The sequence below is a fragment of the Megalopta genalis genome, chromosome 18, assembly GCF_051020955.1.
Source record: "Megalopta genalis isolate 19385.01 chromosome 18, iyMegGena1_principal, whole genome shotgun sequence".
Lineage (NCBI taxonomy): Eukaryota > Metazoa > Arthropoda > Insecta > Hymenoptera > Halictidae > Megalopta > Megalopta genalis.
In genome coordinates, this window is record NC_135030.1 from 1,378,579 (window position 1) to 1,398,366 (window position 19,788).

A 19,788-nucleotide genomic window follows, 5' to 3' on the forward strand; every position below is an offset into this window, starting at 1 on the left:
CCAACGTAAGTGAAAGTTTCCAAGTAGGACGAGCAACGTCGAATATCCACGTAGCGAGAATATTCGCCAAGTGCTCGTCGCCGCTGGTCACTGCACGGGTCCATCGAATTTCATAAATGTCAATGCGGCTTCGCTTCTAATTTGAAAATCGACGGACACCGGCACTTTCGCGACGGAAAAGAGAAAACGCCGATTCTTTTGTATCCGGTGACTGGCTGATAAAGTTCAAAAGTGAGTCTCGGCGGGGACCAGGAAACTGTAAGACCCCATCGTTAAGAACGGATCCGTGTCTGCTGGCCGCGCGATAGATCGGGTTAGAATGCATGTTACGCAAATATGAGAACTTTACATCACGGTGAGCTTTTGCAATCAAGGGTTTTACCAGGCCATCCTCATTTAACAGGTATTCAAGATTTCTGCCTTTCACAACGGCCAACGAGCACGATTTAAGGAAAATAGTTCACGCGATCTTTTCACGATGCGCAGACACGGCTGGAGAAGTCCATTTTTGTTGCGTGGAGAGAGAGAGAAATTGTGACATCGTTGTTTATCGACGAACGAGAGCTAACAAAAACATTTGAACGAACTGTTCGATCACGTGTGTATGTAGGCTATCGATTAATCGCGGTGAAGGAAAGTTAATAGATCGGTAGACCGCGAATTTTATGCGTTCGTAAAAAAAAAGATTGAGCGGATGAAATGAAAGATAACAAAATCGTTTAAACAATTTGAAAATATGAACTCGTTGAAATGATTCAGAAAAGGAATGAATGTCTTTGTAATTCTTATATCTCGCAAAATGCATTAAGATAAATTTTTCTCGCATAAAGTAAAATCAGTATTTATCGCGACGATCAAAATTAAAAACGAATTAGTAGAAATGTATATATATATATATATATATATAGAACAAGGTGCCGATATTAACCGTCCAATTATCAGTCCGTTCACCGACAAACGGCAAAAGTGATTGGAAGAATATGCTTATCGCCGCGGAAGAAAGGTCATTATACACGCAGGAAATGATTCGTTCGTAAGAAATCATTCGCTTGGAACCGCCGCGAGGCTTTAGCGAAAGTAATGATAAGTGCATTGGCGCGCTCGCGTGTGCCTCGTTGGCGCACACGCGTGCGCCCCGGTGTCTCGATCGTCTACGTTTGCTAACTAGAAGGCGGTAGTCTCTTTCACCGAATAATTCGGCGGGCGTGTGATGCGCCAGTAGGGGGACACGGCCTTCTCCTAGATGAAAGGTAGGTTTCGGTTTCGATAGGCCTTGGAGGTCAATGGAAAAGTAACGCTCCGTTAATATAATCATCTTCCTTTCCTTTCGATCGGGAGAGCCCGATTTGAAGAAAGTCGCCGGCGACTTCGGCCGCTTCCCCTTCCCGCTTCTCTGGCTCTTCGTGTGCTCGAACCTTGTCGTTTTTCTTTTTTTTGTCTGGAAGAACCGCGTCTCTCTGTATGTCCCGCACGGCGCAGGTTTAAACGTTGCTTTACACCAGCCGCGAAGCGTACGTAGTACGTAGCCACTAGCCAGAGAAAGGTGCCCCACCGTATTCGATATTAGAGAGGAGCTTCTTGAAGACCCCGGTGGTGGTGGTGGTGGTGGCACCAGGCAGGGAGAAACGGGCCTCTGGGCCCAATCTGTCCTCAGTTCCCATGCGAAGCTCCATTCAATATCGTTCAGTACATGCCCGGTCCTGTGGATATCATGTTGCTTACCGCGAGTTAACCACCCCCTCGGTTCAGTTAACACGTGAAGTCGGTGTAGTGTGACTGCGGAGAGATCGACGAAGAAAAAGAGGCTGTGTTGTTCGCGAGCGACGAATCGAGAAGACACGCCATGCGCTTCCTGAAACTGGTAATTATAACGGGGAAAAGAAATGAAAAGAGGAGAAAGAAAAATGCAAGTCCGGCGTTGTTGGCGTGTCGCGTCGCGTCGGCGTCGGCGCCCGGTGAAACTCTCCGTAGTGTCGCGTTAAGAAAAATGAGTAGCCCGTTTAAGAGAACACGCTCGCTTAATACTTTCATCGTAATAAGCGCGTCTCCCGTAGTTTGCGGGAAACATTCGACGCGGTTCTATCATTTGCAATCAGCCAGCGTGTCGCCGTCGGCTACTTAGCGAGGGAAAGTATATCAGTTTAACGAAGCGTTCTTGTATATGTTTAGCAAATTGTTCGTATTACACGTATTTCCGAAATAATGTAAAAAGTATCGCGCGGCGACGTAGACCGACGACGCAGGCGTTTGCCTGGTGCTTAGCATTAAGACCACGTAAATGAACTTGGTTGCGACCGCGTTCGCCGGAGACGAGTTTTCTTTTTGTTCGAGGAATATTAAGAAGTCGTCCCCTTCTTTAGGAGAGTCACCGAATTCTCGAGGTGAAACGCGCACGTCGTGAATCTAAAACCTAAATTTTCTCCCCTTCTCTTTCTCCGGCCAGCATGCGAACCGGACAGCCAAGAGATCTCTGTTCTGTTCGCTGAATTTTACACGCGAAAAACATCCGATATCCGACGGCGTGACATCCGTAACGCGGTCTCGCCATATCGGGAACACGATTGCGGCTGGGAATCGCTTATCAGGGTAGCAGTAACTGTCCATTCGGCGACGCTAGAATACCAATCGATTTGGCCGCTTAAGGCCTTGCAGGATGTTTCTTCTCGTTATGAATCGGGTCACTCGGTTACCAACGCGCAACCGATCTTTCTACGAATGCGTTTTACGCCCGTAACCGGACACCCTCTTGCTACGGTTGATTTTTTTTATCCCGGTTTGCGAACACTTGGACGTAGTTTCACCGTTTCAGATTATCGTAACGACCCTGGTTGCCGCGACCGTCGCCAAAGATGAGCCTCCGAAAAGCCGGGACAAGAGGCAACAGGTCGCATTCTATCCGCGACGAGGAGCTAGACCGCCGCCTTACGCGGTCCAAATGGAGCCGATCGTTCAATATTCCCAGAGAGATCCGCTCTACAATCCCCTGGCGAGCTCGAAGAGCGACGACCTTTACGAGGAGGGCCCGTTGAACTATTATCCTACCGAACCGGAGCCGATCATCGAAATTATCATCAAGGAATCGAACGAATCTTTGCCCACGCCCGTGCCGCCCCCACCGCCACCGACGCCGAGGCCAACTAAAGAGCCTATACAGGTGTTCTACGTGAAATACGAGAAGAAGAAAGGTTACGGGGACAAAACCCGTGTCGTCTACGAGCCGCCGGTACCCGCGCTGACACCTGTCGAAGAGCACGAAGAGATCAAGCCTGATAACCCGGCGCCTTACCAAGAAGAACCTGTTCACACAGCGACGCCGGCACCGTCGGAACCGTCCACGACTTTGAGAGCGATTATTCGACCGGACAGTGAAGTGTACCATTCCGGTTCTAGCGGGATACGCGTTACCTTCGGCACGGAACAGGTGCCGCCGAACAATCATAACAAGCGCAGCGACCTGGAGACACCTCCTACCCAACACTCGAAACCAGCCTCTACTCCGCCCGGCTCGCCGAAGAGACAGCACGGCCCCTATCAGCCGATCCAACCGGCGCATCAAAGAGTGCCGTCCGCGTTTCCGCAACAGAGGATCGCTAATTCGTTCCCACAGCAAACGCTGCAACAGCCGCCTCAGCAACCACCTCTAGGCTTCTTGCAGCAACAGCCCGCGTTCCCACCACCGCCGCCGCAGACGAGAAACCCGTTGCCAAGGCCCCAACGGCTGCCTATTACGATACAAGGCTTGCCGGAAGTACAGCAACGCGCACCGTTCAGCAGCTTCAATGGGCCGCCTCATCGTGTGAGCATCAATCATCCGCAGCAACCAGGATTTCCTCCTACGCTCTCGGTTTCCCATCAAAGTGTACAGATACAAAATCAACCGTTGCCGATCAACCAGGCCAATCCGTTCAACGTGGATCAGCAGCAACCCGCGCAGCAACCACCGCAACAGCCTTTGCCCGTTTTCAAGCAACAGGAATTGGAGAAGCAAAGATACCACGAGCAACGCCGCCAGCAAGAGCTGCTGAAGCACCGCGAGCACCAAAGGCAACACGAGCAACAGAGGCTTCAAGAGCACCAGAGATTCTTAGAGCAACAGAGACACTCGGAGCAACAGAGACACTCGGAGCAACAGAGGCACGTCGACCAGCACAGGCAAGTGGAGCAACAGAGATTGCTGGAGCAACAAAGACACCAGGAGCAGTTGAGGCAGCAGGATCACCAGAGGCTGCAGGAGCAGCAGAGAATACAGGAGCAGCAAAGGATACAGGAGCAGCAGAGAATACAGGAGCAGCAGAGGGTGCAAGAACAGCAAAGGATTCAGGAACAGCAAAGGATCCAGGAGCAACAAAGGATACAAGACCAACAACGGATACAAGACCAACAGCGACTGCAAGACCAACGCAGAAGGAAGCAAGAACAGGAACAGAAGCTGTTGCAAGAGCAACAGTACCGGGCCCAGTTGAAGTACAATCAACCGCAACCGGTACCGGGTATACCGCAAATACCGGTTCAGCCACAGGCTCAGAAACCCGGCGGAGAGATATTCAAAGCTGTTCCAAAATTAGAGCAGCACTACGCGATTCGAGAGAATCCGCTACATCCCGGCCCCTTCCCGCCTAATCCTCTGATCCAGCCGACGGGATTTCCGGAACCGTCGCAGAGCCAGTACAGCTTGATCCAATCGCCGAGCCCGTCGCCGGAAAGTCAAGCTTTAATACGAAATCCGTCGAATCAATTTCTGAACGACCAACAACAACACCTGAACACGAAGCAACAGATCTTCCAGAATCAACAGCAATCATTTTTCTCGCAGAATCTGCAAAATTCGCAGCAACAGCTGCAATCGCAACCGCCGCAACCGTCGCGGTTCCCGTCCTCGTCCCAGAGATCGTCGATCTGGGCGCGACCGTCCTATTCGTTGAACCCCTCTCAGAAGATTTACGCAACGCCGGTAACCAACACGGAAGATTTCAACGCGATATCCACGATTAGACCATTCATCTCGAGCACAACGCCCGCCGCTACCACAACGACCACGACGACCACGACGACGACGACGACCGAGGCACCAACGACGACCACCGTTTCCCCAAAGAGCGAAGCTAGAATTCGGGAGAACATCGCGAACCTGCCGGACGAGGTGCCGGACGACATCAGGGAGCAGTTGCTGAGCTCCGGCATTTTGGGTAACGCCGACATACAAATACTGGATTACGACAAGGTCGGCGACATACCGATCGAGAAACTACCGCCAGAGGCCCTGGCGAATTTCTACGGCGCCGGAGGGGCTTCCGCGGTGGCTGCCAGCGAACCGGTACCGGCCATCATCAAGAAACCCAAAACGGCAGACTCGTCCGACTCTTCCGCGACCTCTTCTTCCGTCGTTTCTACAGTCGTTCTGCCGAAGAAGACGACGGCCACCGGCAGCTCGACTAAGTTCGAGCAGGCCACTCTGCGCCCGGGAGGCGTGGAGATGAAAGTAGTACGCTTCGATCCGAATACGGAGCAAGGCCAGGCGATCGCGGATCAGCACATACGCGATGATGCTACCAGGCTGAGCCCCGTAACCGTGGGAGCCAGGGACGAGGCTCAGTATAATCGTTACCTGCCGCTCAAAGTGAGCGGCGCGTCTTTTCCTATCCCTGATGCGCCCCAGCTGAACGGTCGGAAGATTTCCAGCGTGGTCGTGTTGGCGCCCGTCGATTATAACTTTCAAGACGAGAAGGAGACCGAGTCGAGGCAGAGCAGGCGGGCCAGCGACGTGCAAGCAGTCAAGTTTCTCGCTGGCGAGACGTTGAAGCAATTGGTGAAAAAGCCATCCGCGGAGAACTACAAGAAGTGGTTGGAGCAAGAGAGTCGCACCGAGCCGCAGAAGCAGTCGGTGGTTCTCCTGGTAACCATGTAAGTGACGCTCGCTATGCCATAACTAATCACCCTTGCCCGCTCGCGTTCACCACCGTTCGCTTTAAGACGGTGATGTGCTATCACGTTCTTTAATGAGCCATATTTTCTTCTATCGCAATATTCCGCGGCCGCTTTGATCGGCTTCCGCGTGTTGTGCCCGTTTATGGGTAATCGTTTGAGTTCGATAGACTTCACTTTCTTCACTTAGTTAGACTTAACCGCGTTTGCGTACCAGATGGTCCTGGAAAAATCGAAAAGCGCCGAAGAGCGCGATAGCGCCCCTTCGATTATGTGTCGAGGAAAGCCGAAGGGCGCGATTGCGCTCCTTCGATTATGTGCCGAAAAAAGACGTAAAACATGAAATAAAACGTTACGAATGAATATATATGTTGTTGTAATTCAATTCAAAAGTAATTCAATTTGCACTTTGTTGTTACCTATTCTAAATTAATAGTATATATATATATATATATATAGTATATAGTATATATATATATATAGTAATAGTATATATAGTATATATAGTAATACTAATAATAGTATATATATAATATAGTATAGTATATATTATATATATATTATATATTAATAGTATATATATATATATATATATATATATATATAGTTACTATTAATTTAGAATAGGTAACAACGACAAATTTCTTCGAAATAGAATCGGCCAAATGGCCTGGCTTTTCTCGACACGAAATGCGAAGAGCGCAAAAGTGGCTGGTGGTGCGCAAACGGTTAAGCGACAATGTCCTATCGATGTTGCAGGCCAAAAGACCAAGTTGACCAAGGCGAGAAGGAGATCTTCATGTATGACGTCGTCTCGCAATCCGTCAGCAAATTGTCCGGCGATTTGTCCACAGCATTCGTGGATGCCGCCGAGAGCAATTCTGACAGTAATTTCGACGACTCGAATTTCACGTCCCACTAACTACTTACGCCGTGCGAACAAAACTCTATGGCATACCATAGTAGACAGTTTACGTACTTCACGAACGAAGGATACATCTTTAGCGTGCCAAGCCTGGATATACAATATGAAACGCGTTCTGTCATCCTACATGTTACCCTAAGATTACATCGAACGTGAAAAGAAAAAAGGTTTCAGAGAGGTAAAGGACATAAAAATACAACTCTACCCTTTGTAGATATTTTAATTATGTATTATTATGTATATACTGATTTTCTACGTATTTTTTTTTTTATACAAAATAAATGCAATCCTCTTGTACGATTCGATCATTTCCTTTGATATCCTGGCTAAATTACTTCATATCCTTCCTGTGTATAATACAAAATGTATCGAAAGACGCGATATGAACTGACACTGTGAGCAGAAATAAGTTAAAATTATAAAATACAAATTTTTTCGTTTGAGATCCCGTTTTCGAAAAAATAGATAGATTACATTTAGGTAATATAAAAAATTACTCTATAACATACAAAATTGTATATAGAATATAGGTATATAAATAATAAGAGATTACTCTTCATACAAAAATCATTGTAAAGTAAAATCTTCTTGTTTAACGTATCATTTACAGCAAAATCGAGTTTAATCATGTTGCGACGAGATTTAGTTAAATGTAAGAGTACTCGAATTATCGAAGTGAATTCTTTTGAAAACATCAATAAGCTTCATTAAAATGGTAAATCTGAACAAAATTTTTACAATTTCTCCTTATTTTCGTGTGTACAACTTTTTGGTTGCTGCTTCCGTAATCTACAGTCGGCAATCATTTAAATGCACACGTACTTGACAAAGTATCAAATTTCATTTTCTTGTGAATTTTCTTTTTCAGTCAAAACTTTTCAAGTAATTTATTACCAAAATAATGTTTAAAACTTTCACGACTGCAAAAATGTGATACAATTCAACTTCATTTGTACATTTAACATTCGACAATAAAAATTAGCTAAATAAGGTCAATTTATCCTGCATTGCGCACCTTTCGTATGAGATGAGTGGCTGCAAAAAAGATTTTAATTTCATTATTGTATCTTCCCAAATTATTATAGTGACTAGACTATAGATTTTATGTATTTTTGAGTAGGTCGAACTTAAAAATGTAGAAAAATATTCAAAGGATTTTATATAATAAGGTCAATTTATCCTGCATTGCGCACCTTTCGTATGAGATGAGTGGCTGCAAAAAAGATTTTAATTTCATTATTGTATCTTCCCAAATTATTATAGTGACTAGACTATAGATTTTATGTATTTACGAGTAGGTCGAACTTAAAAATGTAGAAAAATATTCAAAGGATTTTAGTACCAATACAATATTGTTTCCCGATTATTTGTTAAATTAGAAGAAATTTTTATTCGAATCTGATTTCTTGTAATTAATTCAAAAAATTTTATTTTGCACAATGATTCGCAGTCTAGGAATGGCATTACGTATTATGTAGCTGACCATAACCAGCTATTGAAATGCGTACATAGATCCATATTTAATTACATAAGGAACTAAAAGGATTTTAGTACCAACACAATATTGTTTTCCGATTATTTGTTAAATTAGAAGAAATTTTTATTTGAATCCGATTTCTTGTAATTAATTCAAAAAATTTTATTTTGCACGATGATTCGCAGTCTAGGAAATGCGTACATAGATCCATATTTAATTACATAAAGAACTTGCATACATATGTACTTGGCTTTCGTTCAGTGTTGTAAGGTTTGAAGAAATTCTATCTCAGCGCCATCGACGGTAGAGAGACGAACTTCAGCATAGGTGAGAACGTCACTCCATAGAATAATAAATACTGGTAGATATACAGCTTCAGCTTCAGCGCTGCGCATGTGCATTATTGATGGTAAATTAGGCGCGTTTATTATGTATATGTTCATCGATAGGAGGTGAGTCAAATTATTTTAAGTAAATAAATAAATTCAGTAATCGTTTTATAGAAATATTATTCTAATTTTAATATCGTTATATGTTGGATTAACAAATGAGATGAACTTTAAAATGTGTATGATATTAATTTAATTTTTTTTTTTTTGAACAAATAATATTTAGATCATTTATATTTATATTCATTAATATTCATTATTATTATTTATTATTATATTTATTTATATTCATTAATATTTAGTTCATGTAGTGAAATTTCAATAACTTTTAACAAAACGTTTACGAGCTATTACGTTGGGAGGATATGTATAGTTAATTATATATGAACATGACTCAGAAAATTTATAAAAATTTTGAAAATTTTTGATTCTACAGCTATTTGAAATGTAGTTTTAGAAACTATAGCTACTGAATTAGTAAAGGAATTCGAACGAGCCTCATGATACTTATACCGAATAAATTGAGTTTAATAAATTAATTTTAATAATAATAATAATTAATTTTAATAATTTTAATAAATTAAGTTTTTTAGTAATAAATTCAAAATGTTGCAGTTTTAAAGAGAAATGTTATTTCACTATATTTTTGATATTTCTTTGAAATAAATGCAATTTTACAACAGTGGGGAAATGTTTAAAAATACGGAAAGAAATGAAAATATAGTTTCTTTTTCACTCTATTGCGACAGCAACGCCGGTTTAGGGAATATACCTGGTGAACCGTTACACACACCGAAGCGTTTTATTTCGAATTCGGGCAGGTCAGTTTGATTATCGAAGCGACAAGGTAAATTTTTTGTGTTTATAAAGATTCCCTTAAATACCTTGCCGACCATATAATAATCGAAATATAACCCGCACTATCGGCTCAGGTATCAAATTCGGATACCTGTTATTTACCCGTTATTTCATTGTCCGCAAATTCTATTCTATTACGAGCTAATCTTGAAGGGCCGACCATGATTCAGAAATTAGAAACCATAGGTTTACCATTAGATCGTTCCACAGGAATGTACACGAATTGTAAGAATTCGATTGGAAAACGTCCCTGGGGAATTGTGGAGAAAAAATCAAAAAGAAAATAAGTGCTACCTTAGAAAAAAAGAAAATAAAGGATTCGTGAAGTTAAGACAAATTTCGCGTATTTTAAGCGGCGAATTTGTAGAAGAAGCGATACATGTGTCACAACACTGCTTCAGTTTTTAAGTATACACTAGAAATTATAGTATATATATATATACTATATAATATTATATTTATTTATTATATATATTATTATATTATATAATAATAATAATATATATAATGAATAAATATAATATAATAATATATATAAGTGTACACCGATAACATCGGGTGATGTGGAGCATTTAATTAGAAAAATCATATTAGATTTAATTAATCAACATTTCTATTAATTCTCATACATTAAACGTGGATTTTAACAAAGGGAAAGCAATTTCATCTGACACTTGTACATACAAAATATATGTTTCTTAACGTTAATTAGTTGATTTATTTTAAATTATATATTAATTGTACTTGCGAGAAAGAACTGTTAACTATTTCATCGCTTATAAATGGAATTATAAAAATACATTATTTGCTAATGCTTTAAGGAAATTCATTCCTGAATTTTTGTGAATTCTGTATTTTTTGAATGCTTTCTTCCTTTCTTTCATCTTTTCTTCCTCTTTTCGAAATGGCTTAATATATCGTCGACGACTTATTATTTCAGGACCGAAAAATTAGTAAATATTCTTCAGACATCCTGAAATAAGGATGAACAACGTTTTACTTAAAATTATCACTGTAACGTAGTAAAAAAAAATCGAAAATTTACACTTCGTAACTTGTTCATTGATTTGAACGCGTTCTTCGTTAAAGACTCGTGAAAACAAAGCCGCGAATTGCATTTTCGCTCAGGAAAAAGTTACTTCAAATGATCTCAGGTACCCGCTATTTTCGGATTGCGAGACATTTTTGGAACACCCTGTATAAAGAACGTCGGTTAAATTGCAGTGTCGATGAAAACATTGTCGGTGATTTCAAGCTAACCGATCCCAAATACCTGAGAATCCCATAGAGGCAATAAATGCAATTACCGATGATTCACTTACCTGAATTTCACACGGATTATACGAAGAATAGACCGCGATCGTAAATAACAAAGCCAAGGGTCTTTCTTATTTATGCACCTGAACAAATCTGCATTCACTAAGCGAACTTGTGTAGTCGTTAGAAAGGTCGGATAAATGACCAACAAACAATTGAGCCGTTTATTTTGAAGTCGATATATTTAAGGGTTCGCGTTTGAACACGTTTAAAAATATGGATGCTAACTTTCGCGAAGATTTACTTGTATTTGTTATCTCAGGATACTGATACTTTTCTCAGTATAAATAATTTCGTATAAACATTAAAAAATCACCACTTTTCATTACGGTAAAGTGACTTATGTCACTTTCGAAATAAGCGGCTCATATATTAGTCCATAATATTATAATATAATATAATAATAATAATTATAATATTATTATCATATATATATAATATAATAATTATTATTATAATATTATTATATATATATAATATAATAATAATTATTATAATATTATTATATATATATATAATATATAATATTATATATATTAGTCCATAACGTTCAAATGTCCTGTAACTTTTCGACTAAAAATCTAAACAGCGGGATCGCGCTGCTTGAGGCTCAAACGGTTAACGATACTGATATTTTTCCCAGTATAAATAATTTCGTATAAACATTAAAAAAATCACCACTTTTCATTACGGTAAAGTGACTTATGCCACTTTCAAAATAAACGGCTCAATTGTTGGCGATTCGAAGGTAATTCACCTGCACTACCGGCTCAGATAGCAAATTCGGATACTTGTTATATCGCATTGTCTATAATTGTTTGCGCTTGTCCCGTTATTTCATTGTTAGCTGTCCGCAAATTCTGTCCGCAAATTCTATTCTATTACGAGCTAATCTCGAAGGGCCCCAAATATTTTGAAGTTTTCGTCGATTTCGTGAAATCTCTCGCGACTCGCGTTTTCCACTGATCGACGCATATTTTGTCTGCATTGCTTTCGCTAACGTGACATATTTCATTCTCTGATGAAATAAAACACAATTTTATTAATAAAGTTTGATTATTAACCTCGGATTAACAAAAATATATGTATATATTTTTTAAATAAGTTAATAAACTACTTTTTAAATATATTTAAAATATCTCTGAAACATCGCTATAGCGATTGCATAAATAAAAGCAGATCAATCATTTATTTATTTATTTATTTGTGTCTTTATTATTTTATTTATTATGTATAAAAAATAAAGAATATTGTTTGTTTACGTGTGTTAAGTGAAGTTAACATCTATATTACGTGAAATTAATTAAAATTTATCAAGCCATTTGAGTTATTTACGCTTAGTTTTTTTTATTACAGAAAATACGAAAGAAATGTATTTTCATGCAGAATTTAATATTCTGTGAAATTTACTTAAAACATTTTTTTAAGCATTCACAAATAACGAATATATGTATACATACACATATAAAAAAAATCAAAGAATTACAAGAGAATAATAATAAATAAGAAGTAATCTAATCACGTTATGTGATGAAAGCATAAAATTTAAATATAAAGTTTCATTAAAGTCCGTTCAGCCGTTCAAACGCAATTGTGAAAATAAACATAAACATAAGAATTGAACAAAAAATGTCTTTTCTAAATATTCCTAACGTGATCGAGGGACCTTAAAATGTGTTTTTCTATAATAGCAATCTTTTTTTTCGAAAAATGAAGATATCTATCTAGATAGCACAACATCGCATACGGCGAATTATACCGTTAGCCCAAAATGTGTAGTGGAGGGGGGTTGCGCTAGAAGTTCGACGCACCACCGTTGGCGGCGCTGATAGTATTCCTTAAAAGCTTACGCACCGAGTCGGTTGCTTTCAATTCAGCACTCGTGTTTCTTTGGTGCGGAAGTGAAGTTTGGTGTTTGGACGAAAGTTTAACGTATAAACAGCCGTTGTTATAACTATTGAGTGGTGTAAACATTATACAAGTACATTTCTATTACTTTTACATTAATAAAGTTTAGATATTCTATACTTGTGTCTAAAACAAGCTATTTTGTTGTTAGTACAGGTTATGGTGTGTTTGCATCAGATCGCATCAAAATATTGAGAATACAATCTCATTTGGATTTCTACGGCATTTATCGATGAAAGAACATACAATGTCTAGTAGCAGTTCTGAAAGTAGCGATGGAAGTCGTCATGAGAAGTCACGGAAGAGATATAAACACAGACGCGACGAGAGCCCTAACGAAGAGCGACGTTCAGGAAGAAAGGAATTCAATAGCAAGAGTAAAAATTATAGAAATGGCAGAGAAGGTAGGGACGTTCATAAATTTAGCAGAGAAGTAAGAAGAGACAATAATGATATGCATCGTGATAGATCGCAACGTGAACGGGATAGAGAATATAGGGATAGTCGACATGAACATCCAAGGAGAGACGATGACAGGCAAAATGGTAAAAGAAGGTACGAAAGATCACCTATGAGGAGAGACGAATCTCGTATGAGACACAGAGACTTTGATGAAAAGGTCAGAAAGTATAGAGATACGAATGAGTATAACAAAAGACACGATGAGTCGAATAGGGAGAGAAAAAGTAATTTTGAAGAGAGAGAGGTGAAAATAAAGAAGGAACCTTCGCCCGAATGGGGTAAATCTACAGTGAAAACAGAATCTAAGCCAAAGCCACAAGAAAAGGATAAACCAAATTTTGAACTGTCTGGTAAATTAACCGAGGATATAAATACTGTGAATGGGGTAGTAATTAAATATTCTGAACCAGCAGATGCGAGAAAACCTAAACGTCGTTGGAGACTATATCCCTTTAAAGGGGAAAAGGCATTACCCACATTATATGTTCACAGACAATCGGCATATTTGATGGGTAGAGATCGTAAAATTGCAGATATTCCTCTTGATCATCCTTCGTGTTCAAAGCAACATGCAGTGTTACAATATCGTCTAGTATCTTTCCAAAAAGAGGGAGGTGGTGAAGGAAGAAGAATTCGCCCATATCTCATAGATTTAGAATCTGCTAATGGTACATTTGTAAATAATGTAAAATTAGAACCAAGACGATACCATGAACTATTAGAAAGAGATGTGTTGCGTTTTGGATTTAGTTCAAGAGAATATGTCTTATTACATGAACATAGTAAGGACGATTCTTTAGATGATGATGTTCCCCTTAGTACGGCTGTTACATCTGCTAATAATACTACAAACACTACGACATAGGTAACATTCCTTATACTTACGAATATTTACTGACATGTTGATTATATGAAGTTTTACACAACATATTTTTTGTTTCAGGAATTGTTCCTTGTAAAATAATAATCTTAAAAACTAAGATTAATATGTAAAAAATTCACTTAACTAAGAAATCTATAAGTAATATTTTAAATACATTAAGTATTAATGTTACCGTTTGGGAAATCATATAAAATTTTCCCATAATTTGATTTAAATTATATAATACGAAAAATTATTACAATGCTAATAATAATACTACAAACACTACAACATAGGTAACATTCCTTATACTTACGAATATTTACTGACATGTTGACTATATGAAATTTTACACAACATATTTTTTGTTTCAGGAATTGTTTCTTGTAAAATAATAATCTTAAAAACTAGGATTAATATGTAAGAAATTTACTTAATTAAGAAATCTATAAGTAATATTTTAAATACATTAAGTATTAATGTTACCGTTTGGGAAATCATATAAAATTTTCCCATAATTTGATTTAACGAGGAATGAATACGAGAAATTATTACAATGCTTGATTAGAGCATTGATTATAATACACACTTTAGCATAGTAAAGATCCAGATTACTGCAGGATTCCCACAGTTTAAATTTTACATTTGTGAATATTAGTGACACATTTGATTGTAATAAACATCCTTTGAAATACACTACAGTTTATTTATTTACACTTGAAATTTTATTTCTCCCATATTCAGATAGAAAATGTTATACTTCATATGGAGATTTGTGTGTGATGATATTTGCATGTCTATATTAACTTACGCATATCAAATATACAAAATCCGTACAATATATGTCATAGCAATAAATTTCTTAATATAAAGAAATATATTTACAAGATTTAGCTTATAGTCTAAAACTTACAAAATTATAAAGGAACTAATGATATGCAGGTTGTATAGCAAACATATCTTTAGAAGGGAAGACTATAAAATATTTATCAAATTATCTTATCAGTAAGCTTAATATCAAATATAGTTCAAATTCATATATTTTTCAAATGTATAAAAACTTATATGATATATATATATATATATATTTATACAATTTATTTTTCATGACATAACTGTCAAAATATTTTTCAAAAGTACGTATTCGGGTGTACTATCACTCTTACCACTATATTACTTTGTCTATTAATTCTCTGGATTTAGATACTTATTATCATTTTAATACTTTCGTGGAAAACATGACGAATGCAGTTAAAAAAATATCAATTTTATATTAATAAAATATGTACAGTACCTTTCAAACTTTTCCGTTTATAATATATTAATGTTTGAACTCGAATATATCAATTTCAAGCATTATCAGTCCATTCATACAAAGTTCATTATAATTCAAAACTTTTATCCTTAATTGTACTATCTTGATAAGTATTACTGGATTTACACATAAAACTTAACAAATCCTTATACATATAACATGAATATCAATTTCAGTGTTATATTTTATATATATATATTATCACCAAACATGAAATTTGTACAATGAACAGTGAAACTTTAATCATATTTTTCGATCATTAAATAAATACATTATTTTCAGTAACAAATATAAAATTATGTCGGATCATTCCAATCCCCATATAATACTCTATAGCTATTCTTATAGATGATAAACAACAAGTCTATGGTTATTAATTAATGTACCTATAGTAAAACATTTTCTGCCATGACTTACATATATAAAATAGCTTCCAAGTATTAAAATTTAAATATGTACACACGTTATTATGGCAGTTTAAAGCTATGGAACTTCACACGTTTTCAGTTTTCATGTAGCTAAAGACATGATTGTCAAAATAACATCCCTCTTTTAACAACAATAGCTTCACGATCCATTTACTCTAACAGCATCTGTATTTATATTTGTATACGTAACAATATTATTACTGTCTTCCACCGGAGTTTGCCTTAATAAATTCAATAATGCACTATTTATCACCAACGGAATATTAGCTTTGCCGTTTTGTAAATTAGAATGAGTCCTTTGAATTTTTGGTAATGTATTTTTTGTAATGCTACTATCATTGAACGCAGATTCTCCGGTACCACCCATAACACTGTTTTTCAATGGCAGAACATTTTGTGAGCTAATTAACGACGAACTGGGACGTGTAGGTGGGGCTAAACTGATATTTGAACTCAATGAACTGGAACTTCGACCCTCTAAGCTTATTTCCGAGCCTCGTCGTTCAGTCGTGCTCCTTGTACTTCTTCTGTGGTCAGTTAAAGAGGTAAAAGAGTCCCTTTTCAAAATCGCTTTAATAGTGGGATTAGTTAATTTTGAACTATCTAAAGTATTACATTTCTCAGTCACGCTTGTAATCGATGCTCTTTTACGTTCTGGTAAATTTAAACTTGAAACCGAAGACCTCTTATCACATCTTTTTACTGATTGATCCTTATCATCGGACAGACATTCTTTCTGTTCTTGTAAAGTATCAGAATGTAAATTATCTTTTAAATCCGTATTTGTATTAGTTTTATTCACATTACCCAAATTTTGATCAGAAATATGAATCGATCGAGGTACTTCGTATCCACTGGTTGAATTTTCTCTTAAAATAATATCTTCATTGTCTGCTAGTAGTTCCAAATATTTTGGTATTTCGCTGGATTGTGTTCCATTATGAGAATTCTGAAGGAATGGCTGCATATCTCGACTGCCTTCTGAACTACTGGACTTCCATGAATTTCCTGGGGAAATTAATGATTACGTTATCTATATAGTTGCATAGAAAATTTTTTTATTTATGAGATGTTATGAATTTGGAAAAGAAAAAGCAGTGTAGATAGATAGATGACCTTCACAAAGAACCTACCTGAATTATTATGATTTTGATTCTCGTCAGCAAAGTAAGCCATGTTAGACACGCCTGTAAGCATGAGCCATGCAATGATAAATATGTATTCAAGCAAATTGTTAAATTTGTATATTCAACACATTTTTATGATGATGCATTATGAAAGGCAGGAGAAACTGTGAACGTATATATTTGGTAAAGCACATGCTTATCTCATGATGTATGAAAACAAATAGCATTTAGTAAATAGATTGAAATTTGAGTAAGATATTTATAACTATGATTATAGTATCGATGATGAAGCAGCTCATGTTCATTTGCAAGTTTGAAAATTGAACTTTTACTAAAGACATGATTCATGTATGTACATAAATATTTGTATACATAATTTATTACAAACTGTAATGATATTTTTAAAAGATTTACGGTCCATGCCAATAGGTTCGTGTAATGCACATGTATTATTCATACATATGATCACTTACCTCTTCTTGCTAAATAATGGCCAGCATGTACAGGAATCAATGGCGCATCCTCTATAGTGCTTCGATGACTAACTATGCTCTCGAGGCAAACTTTAAAACTTGGTCTAGCATCAGCGGCACTCCAACAGTGCAACATTAATTGATGCAATGCGGGAGGACAATTCAGAGGTTTAGGCAATCTACCACCTGCACGCACATGATGCAACACTTCAAGATTTGTTCTGGCAGGATATGGTTGTTGTCCTACGGAAGTAATCTCCCACATTAACACACCAAATGCCCATACATCGCTTTGAGATGTAAACACTCCATCCACTAAAGATTCAGGAGCCATCCAACGAACAGGTAGTAATCCCTCTCCTTCCTAGAAATCCATTCGATGTAAGTTAAAATAATTATGTTAAAAACACTAATAAATACTAACATATAGTATTTATTATCAATATATCAATACGAACATATTGATTTCAATGAAATCGATAAGGGATGTACTATTAGAAAAATTTTTAGGATACGTTGGGAATTTTTTATTTTAGAAAGATGCATGAAATTCTATAAGTTTAGAGTTAAAATTATATGCTTTGAATATTTTGGTAACTAGAGTGTAGTGGCATAAAATTTGTTTAATTGTGTAAGTAGTAAAAATTGGTCCTATAATATTTCTAGTTATGTTTGTTATACTTTAGCTCCTTAATCACGCATACGGGATTAAGTAAAAGTAAATGAACATTTAAAAGCTCAAAGTTTTAGTATAATGTTACAGTAAATGATTTTACTTTTTAATTTTATACGATAAATGATATTTATATAATTTTAAATATAAATAATATTAATAAATATAAATAATATTTATATAATATTTTATATGACTTAATTTTATATGATTTTACTTTTTAATTTTATATAGAATTATACTATATACTTACTTTTCTATAATAATCATTCTTATAGATATCTCTTGCAAGTCCGAAATCACCGATTTTGACGACCCGGTTTTCTCTATCTCTGGCAGAGACCAAACAGTTCCTGCACGCAAGATCTCTGTGCACGAAGTGAAGTTCTTCAAGATACCGACACCCTCTTGCAACGTCCTCGCACATGGCTAACAAATCCTGCAGACGCAAAGCGTGCGGGTCTGCGGGTTGTAACGAACGACTTGCTCTTAAATAGCTCAACAAATCTCCTGCTTCCATCAGCTCCAATACTAATAGCGGTGGGTCCGTGTCCAAACATACTCCAAGAAGTCGGAGCACATGTTTGTGACGAAAATGGCTCATCAGTCTGGCTTCTTGAAGAAATTCGGTTTTCTCCTGCGCCGATGCTCCTTTCCGGAGCGTTTTGATCGCGACCGGCGTGATTCCCGGTCTCTCCAAGTCCTTCGCATTACCTTGAAACACCTAGAAGATCGTTCGTGATACGAATCAAACGGACAACAAAATTAGATTCATCGTTCCATTTCACGTACTTCGCCAAAGGCTCCACTTCCCAAGAATTTAGCCAACGTAATCTGCTCCCTTCTGATTTTAGGGAGAGTAGAGTCGTCGGGATCGTTTTGCAAGGTGGACGCGTAAAGGGCGTTGGACTGAACGAAGTTTCCTCGCGGTATTTCCCGAAGGGTGGCTAGCTCCACGTCGCTCACCAAAGGGGGTAAAACTGCCTTTTTGTCCTCCTTGCGCTGCCGATACACTGCTGAATTGCAAAATTGATTTGTTACATCGCTAACTTTAACGAACACTTGAAGTGTATAAAAATTAATGGAAAAATTTCAATTTCGTAGCGACATACTTACGGCAAAGAAAGTAACAGAAGCATATCAGCATTATAGTAATAACGGGAACGCTGAACCCTAATACCAGTCCTAGATGTTGCTGTGCGGCCAGTATGCCGCCAGTAGTCTCTGTCAAATCAATGATCGGACTGGATCTGCTCCAAGCACCGAATCCGTACGCGTTCCTGGCCTGAATCCGAAACCGATATTTACCGTCCATATCGCCCGTGATTATCCAATAATTGTCCGTTCCATTGTAATACAATTTCCAGCTGGCGTTCTCGTTCGAGTCGATTTGTTCCTTGATTTCGTTCACCTTCATGCCCTCGACTCGGTACACGGTGATTTGGGAGCCATGTGCTTGCGCGGGCTCCCAGTTCAGTTGATAGACGGAATTGCGAAGTTTCGTCACCGTAGGCATACCGGGAGCACTGGGTACATCGCCTGTTCAGTAAATAACGCAGAAATCGTATTAATGAAATTGCAATAATTGCACAGGTTCAATTGACTTGTTCCCGGACTTTTGATTTTTAGCGAATGATGCCTGTAACATTTTA

The 19,788-nt window shown here is 37.8% G+C and overlaps 3 protein-coding genes and 1 long non-coding RNA gene across 7 annotated transcripts in view; 2 read left to right on the plus strand and 2 right to left on the minus strand.

Moving 5' to 3' along the window:
- Positions 1-1,484: 1,484 nt before the first annotated feature.
- On the plus strand, positions 1,485-7,144 carry LOC117228515 (uncharacterized). Its single transcript, XM_033484303.2, has 3 exons — positions 1,485-1,861; positions 2,810-5,901; positions 6,682-7,144. The coding sequence occupies exons 1-3, from the start codon at positions 1,844-1,846 to the stop codon at positions 6,842-6,844; spliced, it is 3,273 nt and encodes a 1,090-aa protein (XP_033340194.2). The 5' UTR covers positions 1,485-1,843; the 3' UTR covers positions 6,845-7,144.
- Positions 7,145-10,161: 3,017 nt separating this feature from the next.
- On the minus strand, positions 10,162-10,766 carry LOC143260741 (uncharacterized). Its single transcript, XR_013035045.1, has 2 exons — positions 10,627-10,766; positions 10,162-10,544 (listed from the first exon to the last, which is right to left on the minus strand). It is a non-coding gene; the product is annotated as an uncharacterized LOC143260741 (long non-coding RNA).
- Positions 10,767-12,720: 1,954 nt separating this feature from the next.
- LOC117228418 (uncharacterized) lies at positions 12,721-14,834 on the plus strand. Of its 2 annotated transcripts, none has more exons than XM_076527293.1 (4): positions 12,721-12,869; positions 12,953-14,123; positions 14,202-14,416; positions 14,495-14,834. In XM_076527293.1, exon 2 carries the CDS (start codon positions 13,029-13,031, stop codon positions 14,121-14,123), a length of 1,095 nt encoding a protein of 364 aa, XP_076383408.1. In that variant the 5' UTR covers positions 12,721-12,869; positions 12,953-13,028; the 3' UTR covers positions 14,202-14,416; positions 14,495-14,834. The 2 variants fall into 2 exon arrangements, with proteins under 2 accessions (XP_076383408.1, XP_076383407.1); XM_076527292.1 differs by having other exon boundaries at positions 12,723-12,869; positions 12,948-14,123.
- sev (receptor protein-tyrosine kinase sevenless) overlaps positions 14,806-19,788 on the minus strand; it is a 65,045-nt gene continuing 60,062 nt past the window's right edge. For 2 of the 3 annotated variants that reach the window (XM_033484160.2, XM_033484158.2), the window contains exons 16-20: positions 19,253-19,675; positions 18,929-19,152; positions 18,390-18,860; positions 17,464-17,827; positions 14,806-16,871 (exon numbers count right to left, since the gene is read on the minus strand). In XM_033484160.2, the coding sequence (XP_033340051.1) occupies positions 16,003-16,871; positions 17,464-17,827; positions 18,390-18,860; positions 18,929-19,152; positions 19,253-19,675 (2,351 nt within the window). In that variant the 3' untranslated portion in view covers positions 14,806-16,002. The remainder of the gene's footprint in view (positions 16,872-17,463; positions 17,828-18,389; positions 18,861-18,928; positions 19,153-19,252; positions 19,676-19,788) is intronic. The other variant, XM_033484159.2, reaches the window with a different exon arrangement.